The sequence below is a fragment of the Sinocyclocheilus anshuiensis genome, unplaced genomic scaffold, assembly GCF_001515605.1.
Source record: "Sinocyclocheilus anshuiensis isolate Anshui unplaced genomic scaffold, SAMN03320099.WGS_v1.1 scaffold848, whole genome shotgun sequence".
Classification (NCBI taxonomy): domain Eukaryota; kingdom Metazoa; phylum Chordata; class Actinopteri; order Cypriniformes; family Cyprinidae; genus Sinocyclocheilus; species Sinocyclocheilus anshuiensis.
The window spans coordinates 821582-840372 of record NW_015549628.1 but is presented as its reverse complement, the minus strand read 5'-3'; the positions used below and the strand labels follow the sequence as shown (position 1 = coordinate 840372).

Below are 18791 nucleotides of genomic sequence, written 5' to 3'. Positions count from 1 at the left end.
GGAACGTCTCGGTTACGTATGGTAACCCTCGTTCCCTGAAGGAGGGAACGGAGACGTCACGTCCCGTCGCCACGGTTGCTGTACCACCGCTGAGCGGCCGGGTCGCCGGCTTGGCTCCTCAGCGAAAACCTTGTATGCATTGCACCTGCTGCCCTATTATACTCACGCTGTGATCAGCGGCAGCTGGATGCAATAATTGCATGCCAATGTGCATTGGCTCGTTTAGTTTACACTCGAAGTAGATTGGTCTATCGAAGCGATATCCCAATTCGTCGGTCACGACGTGACGTCTCCGTTCCCTCCTTCAGGGAACGAGGGTTACCATACGTAACCGAGACGTTCTTTCCCTCATTTAAGTATTCAAATCTTTTTGTCTGATTTTCAAATACTTTTTCTTTAAATAAAAGGTTGTAATGTGATTCACCTTGTAGCTGGTTGGTTTGTTTCGTGGCTTATAATGCTTAAATGAAGCCCTCAAAGGAATTTCTACAGAAAAAAATTAATGGAAAAAAATACTTCCACAAACAATGCCACTGAAAAAGTGGGTGGCCACTAATGCACTCTATACATAGAGAATTTTGGAAGAATTTTCCTGCTCAAAAGTTATTGTATAGCGTTCCTCTATTTAAAACAGTAGAGGAAATAAAATGTAAAATGCACACCTTAAAAATGCAATGTAAGTCGCTTTGAATTAAAGCATATGCCAGATGCATTGATGTAATGGAAATGTAATCATATGCCAGATTTACACTGCAAAGGTGGCACAGAAGCGCTTCTGAAGTGGCATTTAGGTGTTTAATGCGGCTTAGAGGTGAAATAAATGCATTTACACAGATACAAATACAACTGTACTATGATACTAGGGGCTGAGGTGGGTCAGAGCAGGCTTACTTTACTCTGGCTTTTATGTGGCATTGAAGAGTTTGAATTGGAAAGTTAGGAATTTGAATTTGTAAAGTTAAAGGGGGGTGAATGACAGAATTTTCTTTTTTGGGTGCACTGTTCCTTTAAGCAGGACAAGAAATTGGTTAAGCAATACTTTCCCCCTTATTTGTTTTATTTTACTCGTTCTTTGTTTCTTTCTTTGTTTCTTTCTTTCTTTCCACCTCTCACTTAAGCTCTGGCTTCTGGGAATACCTCTTTTAATGCAGGGGAAACATATCAGCATTTGAAGCGTCCTTTTTGTGAGCGTTTTTGCCTTTAAGGTGTTGTAAATCTGTCCTTAGGCCTCAACTTAGGATACATCAATGCAATTGACCTTTTGTCATTTCTAACAGGCAAATTAATGCTGAATTAATGCATTATGGGCAAAAAAGGGCAAAAAAAAGTTTGACTGCAAAGGCTGCTTTGAAGTGTAAAGCACTGTTCAGTACAGTTTGATAAAGGGAAATGTGGGGTTTGTTGAAATTCTTGTTCTTGAGTGTTATTGATCTCTTGTGTTTTGGAAGAGTACTGTGCTTTTCAGTCAACCGAATACTGTCATGAAACACTGCGTGTGCACATCTGAAAGGGCTCTCTGAAATGATCCGTGCGGAAAAAAAACAAAACAAAAACATGACGTTGTGTTCTGGTCTTCATGTCAATTATACTGCATCTTGTAAACGGACCAATGCACATTCTTGGCACATTGTACTATTCGTAGCAATTACTGGTAAGGACAATAAAATATGCATTATTTTTAATAAACAACTTGTTAAACTAAAGATTTATCTTTTACCTCGTGTCGGACTCCTGAAAAGAAAGAAAAACATTTGGTTTCTTATACCAATGGGATTTTAATATTAGCACCTTGCTGTTCATCTTTGCACAAATTACTGTAACGTGCAATTTGTTTTCTATTCATATTTTGTGTATCAAGGTGGGCGAAATTTGTACTATTATCTGTGACTGTGCGTAAGGTTTAGTGAAATCTATATTTGTCATTTACATTTCACCTTTCAGTGCTGGAGTGGGTCAAACAGAAGGGAGGGGAAAAAAGGTGCACTCCTCTGTATTGTTAACATTGATACGTTAACAAACAAACAAAAAATGGAAAAAAGTATTATACAATTTTCAGAGCCACATCTGTTGATTATCACAGTTTCATCTAGAGTTGTTGCTACTACTATTATATACTTTTTCTTATTAATGCTGTAAGGAAACATAAGATTATAGTGTAACATATGTACAGAAGTAACGGAAAGATGCTTGGTGACGTTCTCCATTTGAAAGTCTTTATCTTTGCTCTGTTATGGTTTTTATTCCATGAAGAAAAAGAAAAAAAGGTTTTCTCTTCGTAGCAGATGACTTATAATATCCCTCTAGGTTTTGTATTGATACATTTTTTGTAATTTTCCTATTTATTTTGGCCTGGACTTGATTTTAATCAATATTGAAATTTAATTTTCTAATGATTAATACAGAATAAACTTAATGAATAAACTAATGACTGTGTCACTTATTTGTACAAGAACATGGAACTGCAATTTATTACATTACAATAACACTTGAGTATAGCTACGGAAAGACTTCAATGCTAAAAAAAATGAGTTCCTCAGTAGATCTATGGGTCAAGGTGTCTTTAATTGGAAAGAAATGTGGAAAATTAATCTGATTATATTGCAAGATTCTTCTGGGGCTCTGGGAGCAGATGATGTAGCATTTAAGAGTTTTAACATAGAGATTTTTGAATGTTTTTTAGAAGTCTTCATGCTCACCAAAACTGCATTAATTTCATGAAAAATACAGTAAAAACTAATATTGTGAAATATTACAATTTAAAATAACTGTTTTATGTTTAAATATATTGTAAATGATTTATACTTTTGATGCAAAGAATTTTTAGCAGGCATTTCTCTAGTATGAGCCTTCAGAAATCATTCTAATTTGGTGCTCAAGAAACACCAAATTTGGTGTCTTTACTTTCACTTTTGATCAGTTTACAGTTCTTCTAAGTCAAGATTCACTTGCACAATTCATGCCAAATTTACAAAAAGTCATAATAATGTGCAAAAAATGTGCTTGACAGTTTGACAACTAGATGAACCATTTTGCATTTAATGACCTATACGATGAACTAAAGACCAGATGCTTTGAGGGGTAAGACTATTGCACAGAAAACTATATAATACATTTTGAGCAACATTACATTAGCAACTGATAATGTAGCAAACCGCAGATAAATGTACATAATCAATTGCATGAATGTACCAAAGCAATCGCAACTTGTTCAAAAGAATGAGAAACTGCTTTTATGATGTGTACAAATGACTAGATGATGTGGAGGTTGAACAAGTAGTTTTGAGAATTTCATTTCTGATTTGAGAAATGCACCAAAACGACTGAGAAAAACTGCAATGCACTGTTGCTGAATAAAAGTCTGTATCTGCAGTATACACATAGTACAGTATAAGCTAGTATACAGTCTGACACAAGCATAAAATGCACCGTTTTTCCCTGTGAGAACATGACAAAAAAATACTGTCTTGCTTGTCTTTCATTCAGGAAGGTATACATATTTTTTCCATTCAAATGCTGTCTAGAATGAGAATGTCCCTCTCCCAAAACCAGCTAGTTCTGAACAGCTTTAGCAAGCAGTGAAACACAGATGTGATGTGAATGAAAGGCTGTTGGCCTTAAAAAGGCCACACTATATGTCCCATCTCAACTTCAATAGGAAACACATACAGCAAAGAAAATTGCATTCATCAAAACCATCTCACTTTTAACAGAAACGCACGTTCATCATGCTATAACATGACTGTAGTGAAACAAACATACAATACAATAAGTCACTCTGGGCTGATTTTGTTGTTCAATGGTGACACGACGGTCTGAACATCAGATACATCGTCCTCTGAAGGCCAGGGATCCCTTCCACACATCAGAAGTGGTATCGCATACTTCTGGAACTAGAAAAAACCCATCTTCACTACATTATATTCATTTACACTACATTAGATACCAAATGGACATGGTCTTTATTGTGTCAAACTATGCAAATTATACCGATCCACAAGATTTATCTGCTTGTTTCACTCACCTTTTTGTTCATGTATATGTAGATCAGTGGGTTGTAAACAGTGCTGCTTTTGGCCATGTATATGGGCACCACCTTCACCAGCACAGCCAACTGGACATCAGGGTTGAAGACGACCGTTAGAGCCAGAGCGGCATATGGCAGCCAGCTCACGAGGAATGCCAACACCATCATCACCACCATCCACGCCACCTTAGACTCTGCCCTCGCAGCCGTACATCCACCTACCTTAGCTACCTGTCAATGAAAATATTCTTTCAAACAACCACTGGTGGACTAAGTACACAAATCAAGTACTTCGATAAAAGTACAGACACCCTAATAAAATACTACTACAGTAAAGTACTCATTTTCAAATTTACTTTAGTAAAAGTGCAAAAGTACTTAATTTATGTAATCGATGAACCATGTTGTTTATTTATACCATCCACCACTACATTGTATATGTATTGATCTGCAAATAAATAATCTTACCAAAATTTGCTATACACTATCAAAACCTTCAACTTCAATGTACTAAAAAAAGTATTGTATTTTTTAACAAATGAGGAAAACCAAAATTGGTGTAAATATGTGTCAAGAAATAGTATAGATGCCACAGATGTCACATGAAGCAAAATCACTTAAAGCAGTGGTTCTCAAACCTCTCCATGAAGTACCCCCAGCACTGCACATTTGTATGTCTCTCTATATCTGACACACCCACTTCAGGTCTTGCAGTCTCCACTAATGAGCTGATGAGTTGAATCAGGTGTGATAGACGAGGGAGACATACAAAATGTGCAGGGCTGGGGGTACTTCATGGAGAGGTTTGAGAACCACTGCCTTAAAGGAATGGTTCATCCAAAAATATTTCTTTGTCAGAACAGATTTGGAGAAATTTAGCATTGCATCACTTATTCACTAATGGATCCTCTGCAATGAATGGGTGCCGTCAATATTATGGATGAAGGACAGAAGCTGACTATTTTAGCCAGAAGCAAAATTTGAAAACATCTTGATGTATTGTTTCTTACAAACATTCAGCCTTCCACGTCACAAGACATTAATTGATTGGACTGGAGTCCTGTGGAGTACTTGTGATGTTTTTAACAGCTGTTTGGACTCTCATTCTGACGGCACCCATTCACTGCAGAGGATACATTGGTGAGCAAGTGATGTAACTAACTAATTCTACATTTCCCCAAATCTGTTCTGATGAAACAAACTCATTTATATCTTGGATGGCCTGAGAGTCTGAAATTGTCAGCAACTTTTAATTTTTCGAATTAACTTTTCCTGTAACATTTCAAGTTCAAATTGGACATCCCTCTTGCATTTCACGAGGGACGTTTTTATATCATGTAATCAAGTAAAAGTAAACATTTTACAAGATAAAAATACTCTGGCAAAGTACAGGTACTTAACTGCACTGCAACTAAATTTCACCAGCTCATAAGATAACTTCAAAAACATAAGTAAACCGGGACAACTGTCCTACTTGTCTTAGCGTGTAGAGCAGCCATGAATATGACACCACAATGATGAAGAATGGCACAGCGAAACAGAGTGAGAAGTAACAGATGATGTAAGACACATTCTTGAGATCTCGACTCTGCCAGTCGGGTCCGCAGGATGTGCCGGCTCCCTCCAGCTGGTAGCTCCCCCAGCCAAAGAGAGGCGGGCTATTCCAGACCAGAGACCAGAGCCAGGATAACAACAGCCCTCCTGCGGCATGCTTGGTCTGGAATGTGATGGTGCCCAGAGGCTTGCACACTACAAACAGCCGCTCCACAGCAATCAGGGCAACTGTGCACAGCGCTGTTATACCTGTGCAGTCAACAGAGGAAAATTAGCATCAGTTAAGTGAGAGTTCGTATTTTCGAGACTTAAAATCGAGACTCAATTCGTATTTTAAGTTTTAACACAGTTGATTAAATGAATGATGTTTATTCCCAGTCATACGCAATAATGACACAGTAAGATTATTGCCTTGTACAATATATAAAATATGTTTGCTGGAGAAACAGCTAGTTTTTAGGCAATATTTTCTGGAAAACTAATAGAGATTGATTGATTCACGAACAGGTAACTTGTTTGAGCCAAGGTGTCCTGACATTTTATCCTTTACCCATCAGATTGTCCTACCAGGGCATACTGCGCATGCGCACATTTGCCCTGGTACACAATATTTCATCCTTTTTCTCATGCTGAACAACAATTACTGTATTTGCATTACTGTAAGGGGTAGGTTTAGGGTTGGGGTAGGTGTAGACATTAATAAAACACAATCTAGTAAGTAGTTTCTGGCCGTACCTGTATCCCTATATCCACAACTGTCATTTTTCGTTGTCGAATTGTACTACCTACTGTTTTAATGGGAGGTTGCAAGATCTGACTGGGTAGCACAAATAGAACACATGCAGTCTTTTTAGTGAATAAAAAATAAAGTGCAGTGCAGTCCGATTCACGAACAAATACGAGACGGCCCTCCAGGACTGAGTTTGGGCACCCCTGGTGTAGACATTAATAAACCATAATTTGATAGGTAGCATTTTTCGTTGTCGAATTGTACTACCTACTGTTTTAATGGGAGGTTGCAAGATCTGACTGGGTAGCACAAATAGAACACATGCAGTCTTTTTAGTGAATAAAAAATAAAGTGCAGTGCAGTCCGATGAAAGAAAGAAAGAAAGAAAGAAAGAAAGAAAGAAAGAAAGGAACCGAATGTCTTAATTAATCATTCATTATTATCACGAGGGAACGTTGCTGTTTGACTCATCTAATGAAACTTTGAAGGAATTCCATCAAAGTCGGGCGGCTATCAAACTTTTTTAAGGTAGGCCTAGGCTTCTTACTTTCAGTGATAAGCAGGTTTTGTGTACCGGACGCTTTCACCTATAAATGGCAGTTTCCAATAAGCAGAACACGATTCGCGAATGAATTAAGGCCGTTTCACACTGAGCGCGATGCGAAAAAGTGAGGCGAATTGCCGACGAACCTTGCTTTACTTGCGTTACTTGGTGTCAGTCGGTCAAACGGGTTTGCTAAACGTCGAATCGATTCGCTAATCGCTATTCAGCCTGAACCATTCGGACAGTTCCTATGCACTGATTTGTTTGGTGCGGTTTATGCAGTAAAAGACTATTTTAGAACGCAGAAAACGAAAAGAGCGCTGGATGAAGTGGATTTTAAAACCCTGCAAATGTCTCATTTGTCAGCCTATACGAAGAAGCTCTTTTTTAGGATCGCCTGTAGGAGCAGCTTGTGAACCAGCAGGTTTGTTGTACAACAGTAGCTACACAGTACAAAAAAAATTATGATATTTCCATGTTTTTTTAACAGATGCCTTTGAAATGTATTACACTGTATGGTCCCACCACAGTTACTGTACTTTTAAATGTAATTTACAGTTCTAAATAATACCCTGATAGCACATGTACATCACGGAGACGTCTATTTGACTCTGCATTTACATCTGCAAGACGTTTTTTTAGTGTTTGCTCATCATAGGACGTCTCCTATCAGATGTCAAATAGACATCTATTAGATGTCTTTAAGATGTTAATGATTTAGAATGTATGTAAAACGAACATCTAACCGACGTCTGTCAGATGTTTGTACACAGCAGATGCTTTCCAGATCCAGTGATCTTTAACAGACTTCTTGCAGACGTACGTGTGCTATCTGGGTACAGTCTAAAATCATTATTTTGTGTTGGAATGAAACCAGAACAGACTTACCAAATAAAGCAACGCAAAATCCCTCCAATACACATCCGACCCGTCCCATAATGTAGTAGCCCAAGGCATTGGTCACCACAGATGGCACACTTCCTGTTAATGTGATGCCCAGGTCGGCCACGGCGAGGTTGACCAGGGCAAAATTCAGTGGCTGCCGCAGCTGTTTGTGCCGGAGGGTGACGACTATCACTGTAGCGTTCAACACGACAGCTGTGATGGAGAACACGGCCATGAGGAGGGACAGCGTGATGAATCCCGCCCAAGGCAGGGGCACCTGTTATTTGACATTTTAATAATATTTCACAATATTACTGTTTTTACTAAATATTTGATCAAATAAATGCAGCCTCGGTGAACATTAAGGACATAAAACTATTAGAAAACATAATTATTCCAAACTTTTGACCCTGTATTGATTGATTCATTGATTTTAATGAATAAAACAAACAGCTACTTAAGTTTTTCATTGCTAATGATCATGTATTGGATAAATAACAGCAATAAAGTAACTTGTATTTTTGACTTTATTAATGTTTAAATTTACAAGTTTATTTCTCAAAGTAGGTACTACAATTTTGTACATCTTTTGTACACTGAAAGTGCACGTCACGTTGCTCAAAAATGGCTACTTTCTCTCAGCTCTAAAAGTTTGCATTGAATTTTTATATTTTGGGGTCATGGCTTTGAAAAGAATGGCAAAATTGACCTAATTTACATCATTTCACTTTGCATCAATGCATTAAATAATTGTATATTGTTGTTTAAAAGATGCTCCCAGGAATCTGTATCCATTCATAAAGGCGTGTGAGTGCCTGTGTTTATTATGACAGATTTTGTAAGAGGTTCTGCGATTAGCTGTGCAGAGTAACTCTCAGCACCTTCAGTGCCAGATGTCACATATGTCCAGTACTATATTTGACCCACTAAGAGTTTTAACTTCCATTAAGACGAGACAGAGATTACTGTGTTTGGTGCCCTGCATTAAAATAGACGAGAGTGAACTCCAGCACAGACTAACCGGATTTGCTTCAAGAGTTGTTAAAACTATTGCTTCTGTCCCCAAAAGACCCATCATTTCTTAATCTTATTGTTGTCTTTGTCGTTCTGATTTAAGAAGGACCACCAGGTCACCAGTGAATAAAGACTTGTATTTCTGGATGTGCATCTATAGCTCCAATGGATATACTGTAAGTTAAGGTAAGGTAAAATAGATATACTTTTAGAATTTTAGACAAAAGCTGTCCAATTGAACAAAAGGTTCATTTTAACCATTTTAATTTACATTGTTAAAAATATAGGACAAATTGAAGATAAGATTTGTAGTGCTTTTAAAAGTCTCATATCCTTTGCTCAATAAAAGTATTGATTTTTTTAACAAAACCCCACATTTTTCAATATGTGTGTGTGTGTGTGTGTGTGTGTAGATAGATAGATAGGTAGACAGATAGATAGATAGATAGATAGATAGATAGACAGATAGATAGAGCATTGCAATAGTACAGTATGGCAAGTGTTCTTCAGCTCCAGTCACTGCTGCTTCTAGCTGAGTCTGTGATGTATGATGCATTTACCAGCTAATCATGACTGCACAGAGACGCAGGCTGTGTTCAGACAGATCCATCAGACCCCTTACCACACACACGCAGATGCACCTCATCATTTATGTGCTCGTGGTAATTAGAGGAACAAAAAAAGAGAATGAGAGAATAGCAATTAACTCCTGGATGCCATTGTTAAGCATCAGGCTCAAGAGGTCAGTGATGTAGTAGTGGATGGTCATAAATCTTATTCACTTACTTTCTTTGAGTACTATCTGCTCTTTTATGGCATCTGTTGTTGAGGAGCAGCTATGCTACTGATTTATTCTGTCTAACAGTGTGCATTGTGCTGAAGGAATAGTTTACCCCAAAATGAGATTTTTCTGAAAATGTACTCACCCTCAGGCCATTTAAGACGTAAATAAGTTTGTTTCTTCATCAGAACAGATTTGGAGAAATGTAGCATTACATCACTTGCTCACCAGTGGATCCTCTGCAGTGAATGGGTGCCGTCAGAATGAGAGTCCAAACAGCTGCATTATAAAAAACATACTGTAACAATAATACGTAAAAGAAAACTTTGTGTCATGTAGTATTAATTGAAGGGCTACAGTTATGTCTTTTACTTGTGGAGTATTGTGATATTTTTATCAGCTATTTAGACTCTCATTCTGACGGCACCCATTCACTGCAGAGGATCCGTTGGTGAACAAGTGATGTAATTTTACATTTCTCCATATCTGTCCCCATAAAGAAACAAGCTCATCTGCTGTACATCTTGGATGACCTAAGGGTGAGTACATTTTCAGCAAATTTTCATTTTTGGGTTAACTATTCCTTTAATGTGCATTTCAATGAAAATATAATATCTGAAATATGCAGAATCATATTTTACGTACATGTATGACAACTCAGATAAGACCACTTGGACGGCATAAATCATGTATATTTGTCTAATTTTGTCCGTTTTGAACTGTTCCAAACTATTTTACAAAAACTCTGATATTTGAAACATAATTGTGCTTTTGACTCAAAATCTTACATATATAACAATCTTACATATATAACAGTTTGTGACAACTAGACCCGGTTAAGTAAACTGCAAAGTGTGACCTAAACGGTTATATCCTCCAATATGCAGAATCATGCACTGCTGTCAGATAGGCTATGAAAATTAGTCTTATATCAAGATGAATAATAATGTTAATATATGAAACGGTAATATTATTTTTAAATGACTAATAAAGTAAAATACGTAATCTCGAAGCATATGCCCCATCACTGCTTGATATCAGAGCAAAAGCATCCCCAAACGAAGGAATGCGCGTGGCCGAGGGAAAGTTTCGCATCAGCTTCCCTCGTGTGCGCGCTCGCATGGGGAAACCGCACTGGGTTTACACACGAGCCTCACTGTCTCGATGACTTTCCAATCGCTTTTCCTCTCCCTAAACTTCTGCCTTTAGTACATGCACTGACCCGAAAGTGTCGTTCATCATAATATCAGCAGAGCCAGTAGTGAGAGCGCGCGCGCTAATTTGCTCATAATCAGCGCTGAGGAAAAGGCTGAGTGCGCAAAATAAGCATTTAAACCTGGTTTTGTTCTGTATACCCCTAATGCAGGAATAAAAGCAAGGATCCCTGTCAAAGAGGTCGTGGGGTGTGTGACAGCTGGGCGGAGAGACTGAAACTCCGGAGGCAGCACGCGCGCTGGGGCGGCAGATGTGCGGCTGAATCGGCTCTCGCTGCTGTTTTTGTAACCGAGGGGAGAGAGACCGAGAGGAGGGGGAGTTCTAAAGAGTGCCCGAGCCGCCGGCTCCGTTGCAGCGCAAGAAATTTTGGGCGAAGGATGCAGCGGAACTGGAGAATTCCTCTGATGCACCTCCTCTTGTGTGTGATGAGCGCGTGCTGGACGGCGCTGGAGGTGCGGGGGTCCCAACCGGAGATCCCCTTATCAGTGTGAGTAGAAGAGCATGCATGCACAATATTGAGAACAAGCCATAATAATTGTTCTTAACCTGTATGCATGTGTATAGAAAAAAAGAGAGGATAAAACTGTCCATTAGTTGTATTTTAAGAACCTAACATTTCTAGAGTACAAATAACAGATGCATTTATAATTTATGCACATTGCAATGTATATAAATGGATGCAAAATACAGAGAAGCCTTAATAAACTGTAGGCTATGTAATCCATGAACATTTGTAGAGAGAGAGAGAGGCTACAACTATCATTTATGATGACTTTGGGTCGTATTTAAATGGATAATTTATATCTAAAAAAAATATTTTTTTAATAATTGATGTGTATTTTATTATATTTAAAGGTAAAAGCAAAACAGAATTACTACATTTAATACTACAATCTATAATCATAAGTGTACTTAGAGAGAGGTTACAGCTATGCTTTGTGATGTTATTGCGCTATTATAATATTCTAGTTATCTCTAGAGTGCAAATATGAGAGGCTTTTATTATTTATGCACATTTGATTATATTTAAAGGTAAAAAGGCCCTAATAATTGCTGTTATATGTATACAGCACATATAAAAATTGTCAGGTGATGTGCTTCATGTGATAATTCAACTGATTTGATTTGAGCCACAAATATAATTTACGGTAATATGATATAATCAACCTCACTACATTACATTACGCTAATGAAACTCATTTTTAAGAGTCAGATCATGTATGCAATTGATTTGATGCAGGTTTTTACTTTTTCAGTGTAGAAAGAAAATACAGTATACACTTTAATGGCTTAACTTTTTTGTCATACAGTAAATGAGAAACACAAGGGAGAAACTTGTGGATTTAACCTAGAAACCTACATGCTCTTATATGGTCATATACAGTACAGTACAATGATTACAAACAGTTACTGCTTAACTTTAACGGTTTTATTTCTAATCTATCATTATAGTATTGCTAATAATGGTGACATAATGGGTAGTAATTTCAGTGATTTGAATGGCTTCTTCCCCCAACAGGGTGAAACTCTGGGCTTCAGCGTTTGGTGGTGAAATAAAATCAATAGCTTACAAAAATGAAAATGCTGACAATTTACTCACCCTTAGGCCATCCGAGATGTAGATGAGTTTGTCTCTTCATCAGAACAGATTTGCAGAAATTTAGCATTCTATCACTTGCTCACCAATGGCTCCTCTGCAGTGAATGGGTGCTGTCAGAATGAGAGTCCAAACAGCTGATAAAAACATTGTGATAATCCACAAGTAAAAGACTTGACTACAGGACTTCAGTTAATGCCTTGTGAAATGAAAAGCTGCATGTTTGTAAGAAACAAACTGTTGTTTCCAGCTAAAATCCAGAGTCCTTTGTCCACAATATTGTTTTCTCCAGGGAAAGTCATCTGGTCTGAATCAGGAGAGAAATATGCACAGATCAAGCACCGTATACAAGTAAAAACAGTTCTAATCCAATATGTGGGTGGATTTTGATGTGAGAGGACAACAGTGATGAACTTTTTCACTGGAGGAATCATTATTATGAAGTCATTGTTTAAAGTTAAAAGTAAAACAAACTCGCAGCTTTTTGCTTCACAAGATGTTAATTGATGGACTGGAGCGGTGTGGATTACGTGTGGATTATTGTGATGTTTTTATCAGCTGTTTGGACTCTCATTCTGACGGCACCCATTCACTTCAGAGGATCCACTGGTGAGCAAGTGATGTAATGCTAAATTTCTCCAAATCTGTTCTGTTAAAGAAATAAACTCATCTACATCTTGGGTGACCTCATGGTGTGTAAATTTTAATTTTTGGGTGCATAGCAATGAATAATCTGATGTATCCAGAATCATATTTTCATATGACAACTCCGATAAGACCATTTGGGGGACAGAAATCATGAATATTATTCTAATTTTGGCCGTTTTTAACTACCTGTTCGAAACCATTATACAAACACTCTTTTTTTTTTAAACGTAATTGGACTTTTGACTCAGTCTTACCGTTATTGAGACATAGCCGTTTGAGACAACTAGCCCCGGTTAAATAAACTGCAAAGTGTGATCAAAACAGTTGTAACTCCAATATGCAGAATCATGCACTGCTGTTAGATAGGCTATGAAAATTAGTCTTATATCAAGATGAATAATAATGTTTATATAAGAAACTGTAATATTATTATTTTTTAATTCTTAATAAATAAATGATTAATATGAAAGTAAAATACGTAATCTCGAACCATATGCTCCATCACTGCTTGATACCAGAGCAAAAGCATCCCCAAACGGAGGACTGCGCGTGGCCGAGGGAAAGTTTCGCATCAGCTTCTCTCGTGTGCGCGCTCGCGTGAGGAAACGGCACTAGATCTCCCTGCCTAAATTTCGAGCCTCACTGTCTCGATGACTTTCTAATCGCTTTTCCTCTCCCTACACTTCTGCCTTTAGTATATGCACTGACCCGATAGTGTCGTTCATCATAATATCAGCAGCGCCAGTAGTGAGAGCGCGCGAGTTAATTTGGTTATAATCAGCTCTAAGAGAAAGGCTGTGAGCACAAAATAAGCATTTAAAACCGGTTTTGTTCTCTATACCCCTAAATGCAGCGATAAAAGGCAAAGATCGATGTCAAAGAGCACGAGCAGGAGGAGGTCGTGGGGTGTGTGACAGCTGGGCGGAGAGACTGAAACTCCGGAGGCAGCACGCGCGCTGGGGCGGCAGATGTGCGGCTGAATCGGCTCTCGCTGCTGTTTTTGTAACCGAGGGGAGAGAGACCGAGAGGAGGGGGAGTTCTAAAGAGTGCCCGAGCCGCCGGCTCCGTTGCAGCGCAAGAAATTTTGGGCGAAGGATGCAGCGGAACTGGAGAATTCCTCTGATGCACCTCCTCTTGTGTGTGATGAGCGCGTGCTGGACGGCGCTGGAGGTGCGGGGGTCCCAACCGGAGATCCCCTTATCAGTGTGAGTAGAAGAGCATGCATGCACAAAATAGAGAAGAAGCCATGATAAGAGAGGTTAAAACTATACTGTAGTTTTATTTTAAAAGTCTATAAATTTCTAGTACAGATTATAGATGCATTTTTAATTTATGCACATTGCATTAAATATAAATGCATGCAAAATATAGAGAAGCCTTAATAGTTATATTTCATCTATGCACATTTGTAGAGAGAGAGGTTAAAACTATCATTTATAATGGCTTTGTATTTTAATGGTCAATTTATAGCTAAAAATCAAACGTGAAAGGCTTTAAAAAAATAATTTATTCACATTTTATTATATTTAAAGGTGTGCAAAACAGAAAATTAACTACATTTAATCTATAATCACAAGTGCACTTAGAGGTTATGCGATGGTTGCGATGGTTATTGCACTATTGTAATATTCTGGCTATCTGCAAATATGAGAGGCTTTTATTCATTTTATAAGCTTTTATTATTTATGCACATTTGATTATATTTAAAGGTAAAAAGGCCCTAATAATTGCTGTTATATGTATACAGCACATATAAAAATTGTCAGGTGATGTGCTTCATGTGATAAATCAACTGATTTGATTTGAGCCACAAATATAATTTACGGTAATATGATATAATCAACCTCACTACATTACATTACGCTAATGAAACTCATTTTTAAGAGTCAGATCATGTATGCAATTGATTTGATGCAGGTTTTTACTTTTTCAGTGTAGAAAGAAAATACAGTATACGCTTTAATGGCTTAACTTTTTTGTCATACAGTAAATGAGAAACACAAGGGAGAAACTTGTGGATTTAACCTAGAAACCTACATGCTCTTATATGGTCATATACAGTACAGTACAATGATTACAAACAGTTACTGCTTAACTTTAACGGTTTTATTTCTAATCTATCATTATAGTATTGCTAATAATGGTGACATAATGGGTAGTAATTTCAGTGATTTGAATGGCTTCTTCCCCCAACAGGGTGAAACTCTGGGCTTCAGCGTTTGGTGGTGAAATAAAATCAATAGCTTCAAAATACTCAGGATCTCAGCTCTTACAGAAGGTATTTCCCCCCCTCTCTCTCACTCTCACACACACACACACACCTCATAAGAATACAGATGGCTTTGGCTTACAACATCCAGGTGTATAATCTGAGATGTGTGAGAGAGAAAGCAGGAGAGGGAGTTTTTGGATAAGGCCCATTACACTCGGTTTCTTTCCCCCCGATCTGTCTTTTGCATCCAAACACCTGTGTAGGACTTGCTGGAATAGACAAACAGAATAATTGAATAAATGTGTGTCTCTTTATAAATGACAAAGGAGCATCTGATGATGCACTACACACTTTAGCCACATGGTGGCAGCTGATATTATGAACTGAGTGCTCCAAATCTTTTCTGGTCATCAGGTTTAAATTTGTGATATGTAAGGCATTTTGAGACAAATGTTGTACGTTTTTAAATGATTAAATGAATCATAATGTTCTATCAAAAATTACAAGATGTAAAAACAGGGAAATTACACACAGGCGCATAAAGCAGACATTTGACGCCATAACAACCCCCTTTTGTTATTTTTAATTTATTATTTGTCCATTCATATCCATTCATATTATGGAGTCTTTTTGGTACTGTAGATGGTTTATATTTATGTATGAACAATTCCATATTGATAACAATGTCAAAAGAGGAAAAAAGACACATACACACATTGCAATATTAATATTTTATTATTAAAGTTCATATCTGTGCAGATAAAGGTCTCCACCTGGTTTCTTTGTTCCACCATACCGTGTTGTAGCTATTACTGCTGTTTGAATGCACTATGCGGTGGCGTTATATACTACAGAACACACTTAATTTCCTCTCGGTTTCTGTTGAAGGAAAAACAGTGATGGATGTTTTGAGATAACCCTCTCTCTCTCTCTCTCTGAAGTATTAATAAGTCTCCCAGTGTTGGTGTGAGATAAGAGCACAGCTCTCACCATCAGTGCACATATTATCGTCGTAATTACCTCCTCACAGAATGTGTGTACGTGACTCTTTAACTGAACTAGCCCGGGTCTGTTTATAAAACAGCAGAAATGAATGAAACTCAGGCTTTGAGAATTACAGCTGAGTTTTTAAATGTATGTTAGTGAGTTATAAGCATCTGTAAAGGTGTCTATCTCTGTGTGCGTTTGTGAGGGATATAATGAGAGAGATATTAAAGATAATTGAGTTATTTTTGTCTACCTACAGTATACTGATTGTTTAACTAAAGCTGAGATTTTGGGTCTATCTTTAGCTACAAGGCCCTCACTTACAGAAAAAATCTATAGTGTAGTCAGAGCCATTACCGGTGTTGCATTTATCCACTGATCCGAGACCAATGTGGCTGATTTACCTTGCATAATTGTTAACCGAATTATTCACCCAAAAATGAAAATTCTCTTTGTTTACTCACCCTCATGTTGATCCAAATCCATTTGCTTTTATTCTTTTACTCTTCAGTTTACAGTAACCATGTCTGTCAAGCTCCAAAATGGACAACATAAACTAGTCCATATGACCCATATGCTAAACGCCAAGTCTACTAAGTGATAATATGAGAAATATACTAACATTTAAAGGGGTACCCAAAAATTAAAATGAATTTACTTATATGCATGTCTTTCCCATTTTATGACGTTCTTCTGTGGAAAATAAAAGAAGATATTTTGAGAAATGTCTGCTTTTTTTTTTTTTTTGCCCTACAATGGAAGTCAGTTGGCTTCAATATTGTTTGGTTCCCAACATTCTTCAAAATACCTTCCATTGCGTTTCATACAGGTTTGGAATGACATGAGGATGAATAAATGATTACAGTCTTCATTTTTTGGTTATTATTTACTGATGAATCTCATTTTCCATTGTGCATATTTAAACTAGTACATCATGTCCATTACAAACACAAAAAACAATGAAACTTCATGACAATGACATAAAATCTGGCAATTTTGCATCACACCAGTTTTCATCTGAATATCTGAATACATATGTAAATTACATTTCAGATCTTAGATGGAGATTATCAGATATCGACTTACATTTTCATTTGTTCCTTGCTAAAAAATACTATATGAAATATAGTGCATGAGCTGTAAAGATAATTTTTTTGATGATTGTAGGACAAATTTGGCAGATGGGCAGCTGGGTAGATTACTTATAAACGCTAATCAAATTATAATCTGTTACTGATTTCAAATTACATAACATAAAGTGTAGTCAATAACAATGTATTAGATTACACATTTTAGGTAAGACTGTTTATTAATTACTTTTAGATTTCTTTTGACCTAATTTGTTTGTCACATGGAAGGATAATCTTGTGGCAATTTGATTTAGGCTTCAGAATGATTTTTATATCTATATATTTAAAAAGATTTCAAAGAAATTATCAATTAGGAGAATACATTATGAACAAATTGCCATTGCGTGAATAACTTAATCAATTAAGAAGTAATCTAATTATGAGTATTTTAAAAAGTAATGTAATTGAATTACAAGTGCTTACAAGTAATTTCTGGAATCTGATTGTGTAATCTAAATTACATGTAATCAGTTACAGTAACAGTAACACTGTTTATCTATTCTTCAGTTTCTCATGAAAAACACAGCATATGGGTTTAGAATGACGTAAGGATGAGTAAATAATGACACAATTTTCGTTTTTGCGTGCACTGTCCCTTTAAGGTGAATGTTTATGATAGAACTCTGTTCTTAATTCAGTCATAAACTTCAATAATGAACTTGTTCTACCATCCCACCCAAAATTATCTTTGTAAACACATTGTAAAATGTCCAAGCCAGTTGTGTTCTCTCTTCATTGCCATTTCTGCGTATGTTTGCACTTTTTCCCATCATCCTGCTCAGTGGGCGTGACCGATGGGCGGTGCTCAGCGCCAATAAACTGTCTGTCTGAAGAGCTGGAAGCAGAAAGGGAGGGATGAGGCAGCAGGCCAGTTCATTAAGGAGGATCGTTAAGACTGATCATTAAGCTTGTTGGGGGGAACAGCCATACAGATGTGACTGTTGCTTTCAATCACTGAAATTTCCACATCGCCGCAACAAAATAACAGATTGTACAAATACATTACCATTAAGCATCTTTACAGTCAATAATTTTGTGGCATCTTGAGAATATGATAGAAAAAACCTTGTTAATGTTTAACGCTTTTGTCCAGTTACTACTCCCCGGGACTGTTTCGCTACAGTGTTTGGAATCAGTGGGGTGATCATCACTATTGATGAACGCGGTATTAATGGCTTTGCTTATGGCTTTTTTGGTGCCGGGACAGAGGGTGAGGGGTGGGGAGGCAGGACAGGCGTGAAATGAACTGTTCCGCCTCAGTAACCCTCCATGGTCTCTCTCTTAAAGGGGTAATTTGCTGCGTGGTGCTGCGATCTGTGTGTGTGGAGGGGGGTGTCGCTGTTAGAAACATGTCGTGGGATCTGAGATGTGCCATAGTGTGTGTTTTCATGCAATGTGATGTCCTGTTGTCTTTTTTTTTTTTTTTTAAAGGGGGGCGGGGGGGGGAGAGTTTTTTTTTAAAGGGGGGGA

At 37.5% G+C, this 18791-nt stretch overlaps 2 protein-coding genes and 1 long non-coding RNA gene across 3 annotated transcripts in view; 2 read left to right on the top strand and 1 right to left on the bottom strand.

The window, feature by feature from the left end:
* Positions 1–3599: 3599 nt before the first annotated feature.
* Positions 3600–8812, bottom strand: LOC107659528 (parapinopsin-like). The gene is made up of 5 exons (XM_016448506.1): positions 8759–8812; positions 7741–8014; positions 5499–5827; positions 4022–4255; positions 3600–3890 (listed from the first exon to the last, which is right to left on the bottom strand). The coding sequence occupies exons 1-5, from the start codon at positions 8810–8812 to the stop codon at positions 3771–3773; spliced, it is 1011 nt and encodes a 336-aa protein (XP_016303992.1). The 3' UTR covers positions 3600–3770.
* An 88-nt stretch (positions 8813–8900) lies between these two features.
* On the top strand, positions 8901–12316 carry LOC107659557 (uncharacterized). The gene is made up of 3 exons (XR_001630925.1): positions 8901–8937; positions 10899–11234; positions 12267–12316. It is a non-coding gene; the product is annotated as an uncharacterized LOC107659557 (long non-coding RNA).
* Positions 12317–13799: 1483 nt separating this feature from the next.
* The window catches only part of LOC107659556 (calcium channel, voltage dependent, alpha2/delta subunit 3), a 44449-nt gene continuing 39457 nt past the window's right edge, over positions 13800–18791 (top strand). Inside the window, exons 1-2 of the mRNA XM_016448544.1 lie at positions 13800–14197; positions 15189–15270. Coding sequence (XP_016304030.1) covers positions 14088–14197; positions 15189–15270 — 192 coding nt within the window. The 5' untranslated portion in view covers positions 13800–14087. The remainder of the gene's footprint in view (positions 14198–15188; positions 15271–18791) is intronic.

Bases quoted from the DNA above. Each gene is read 5' to 3' on its own strand.
- LOC107659528 (XM_016448506.1), bottom strand. From the start codon at position 8,812: ATGGGTCTTTTGGGGACAGAAGCAATAGTTTTAACAACTCTTGAAGCA. The intron at 4,256-5,498 runs GTAGGACAGTTG...TTTCATTGACAG, and splicing joins TGCTCTACACGCTAAGACAA to GTAGCTAAGGTAGGTGGATG. The intron at 3,891-4,021 runs GTGAGTGAAACA...GGTTTTTTCTAG, and splicing joins ACATATACATGAACAAAAAG to TTCCAGAAGTATGCGATACC.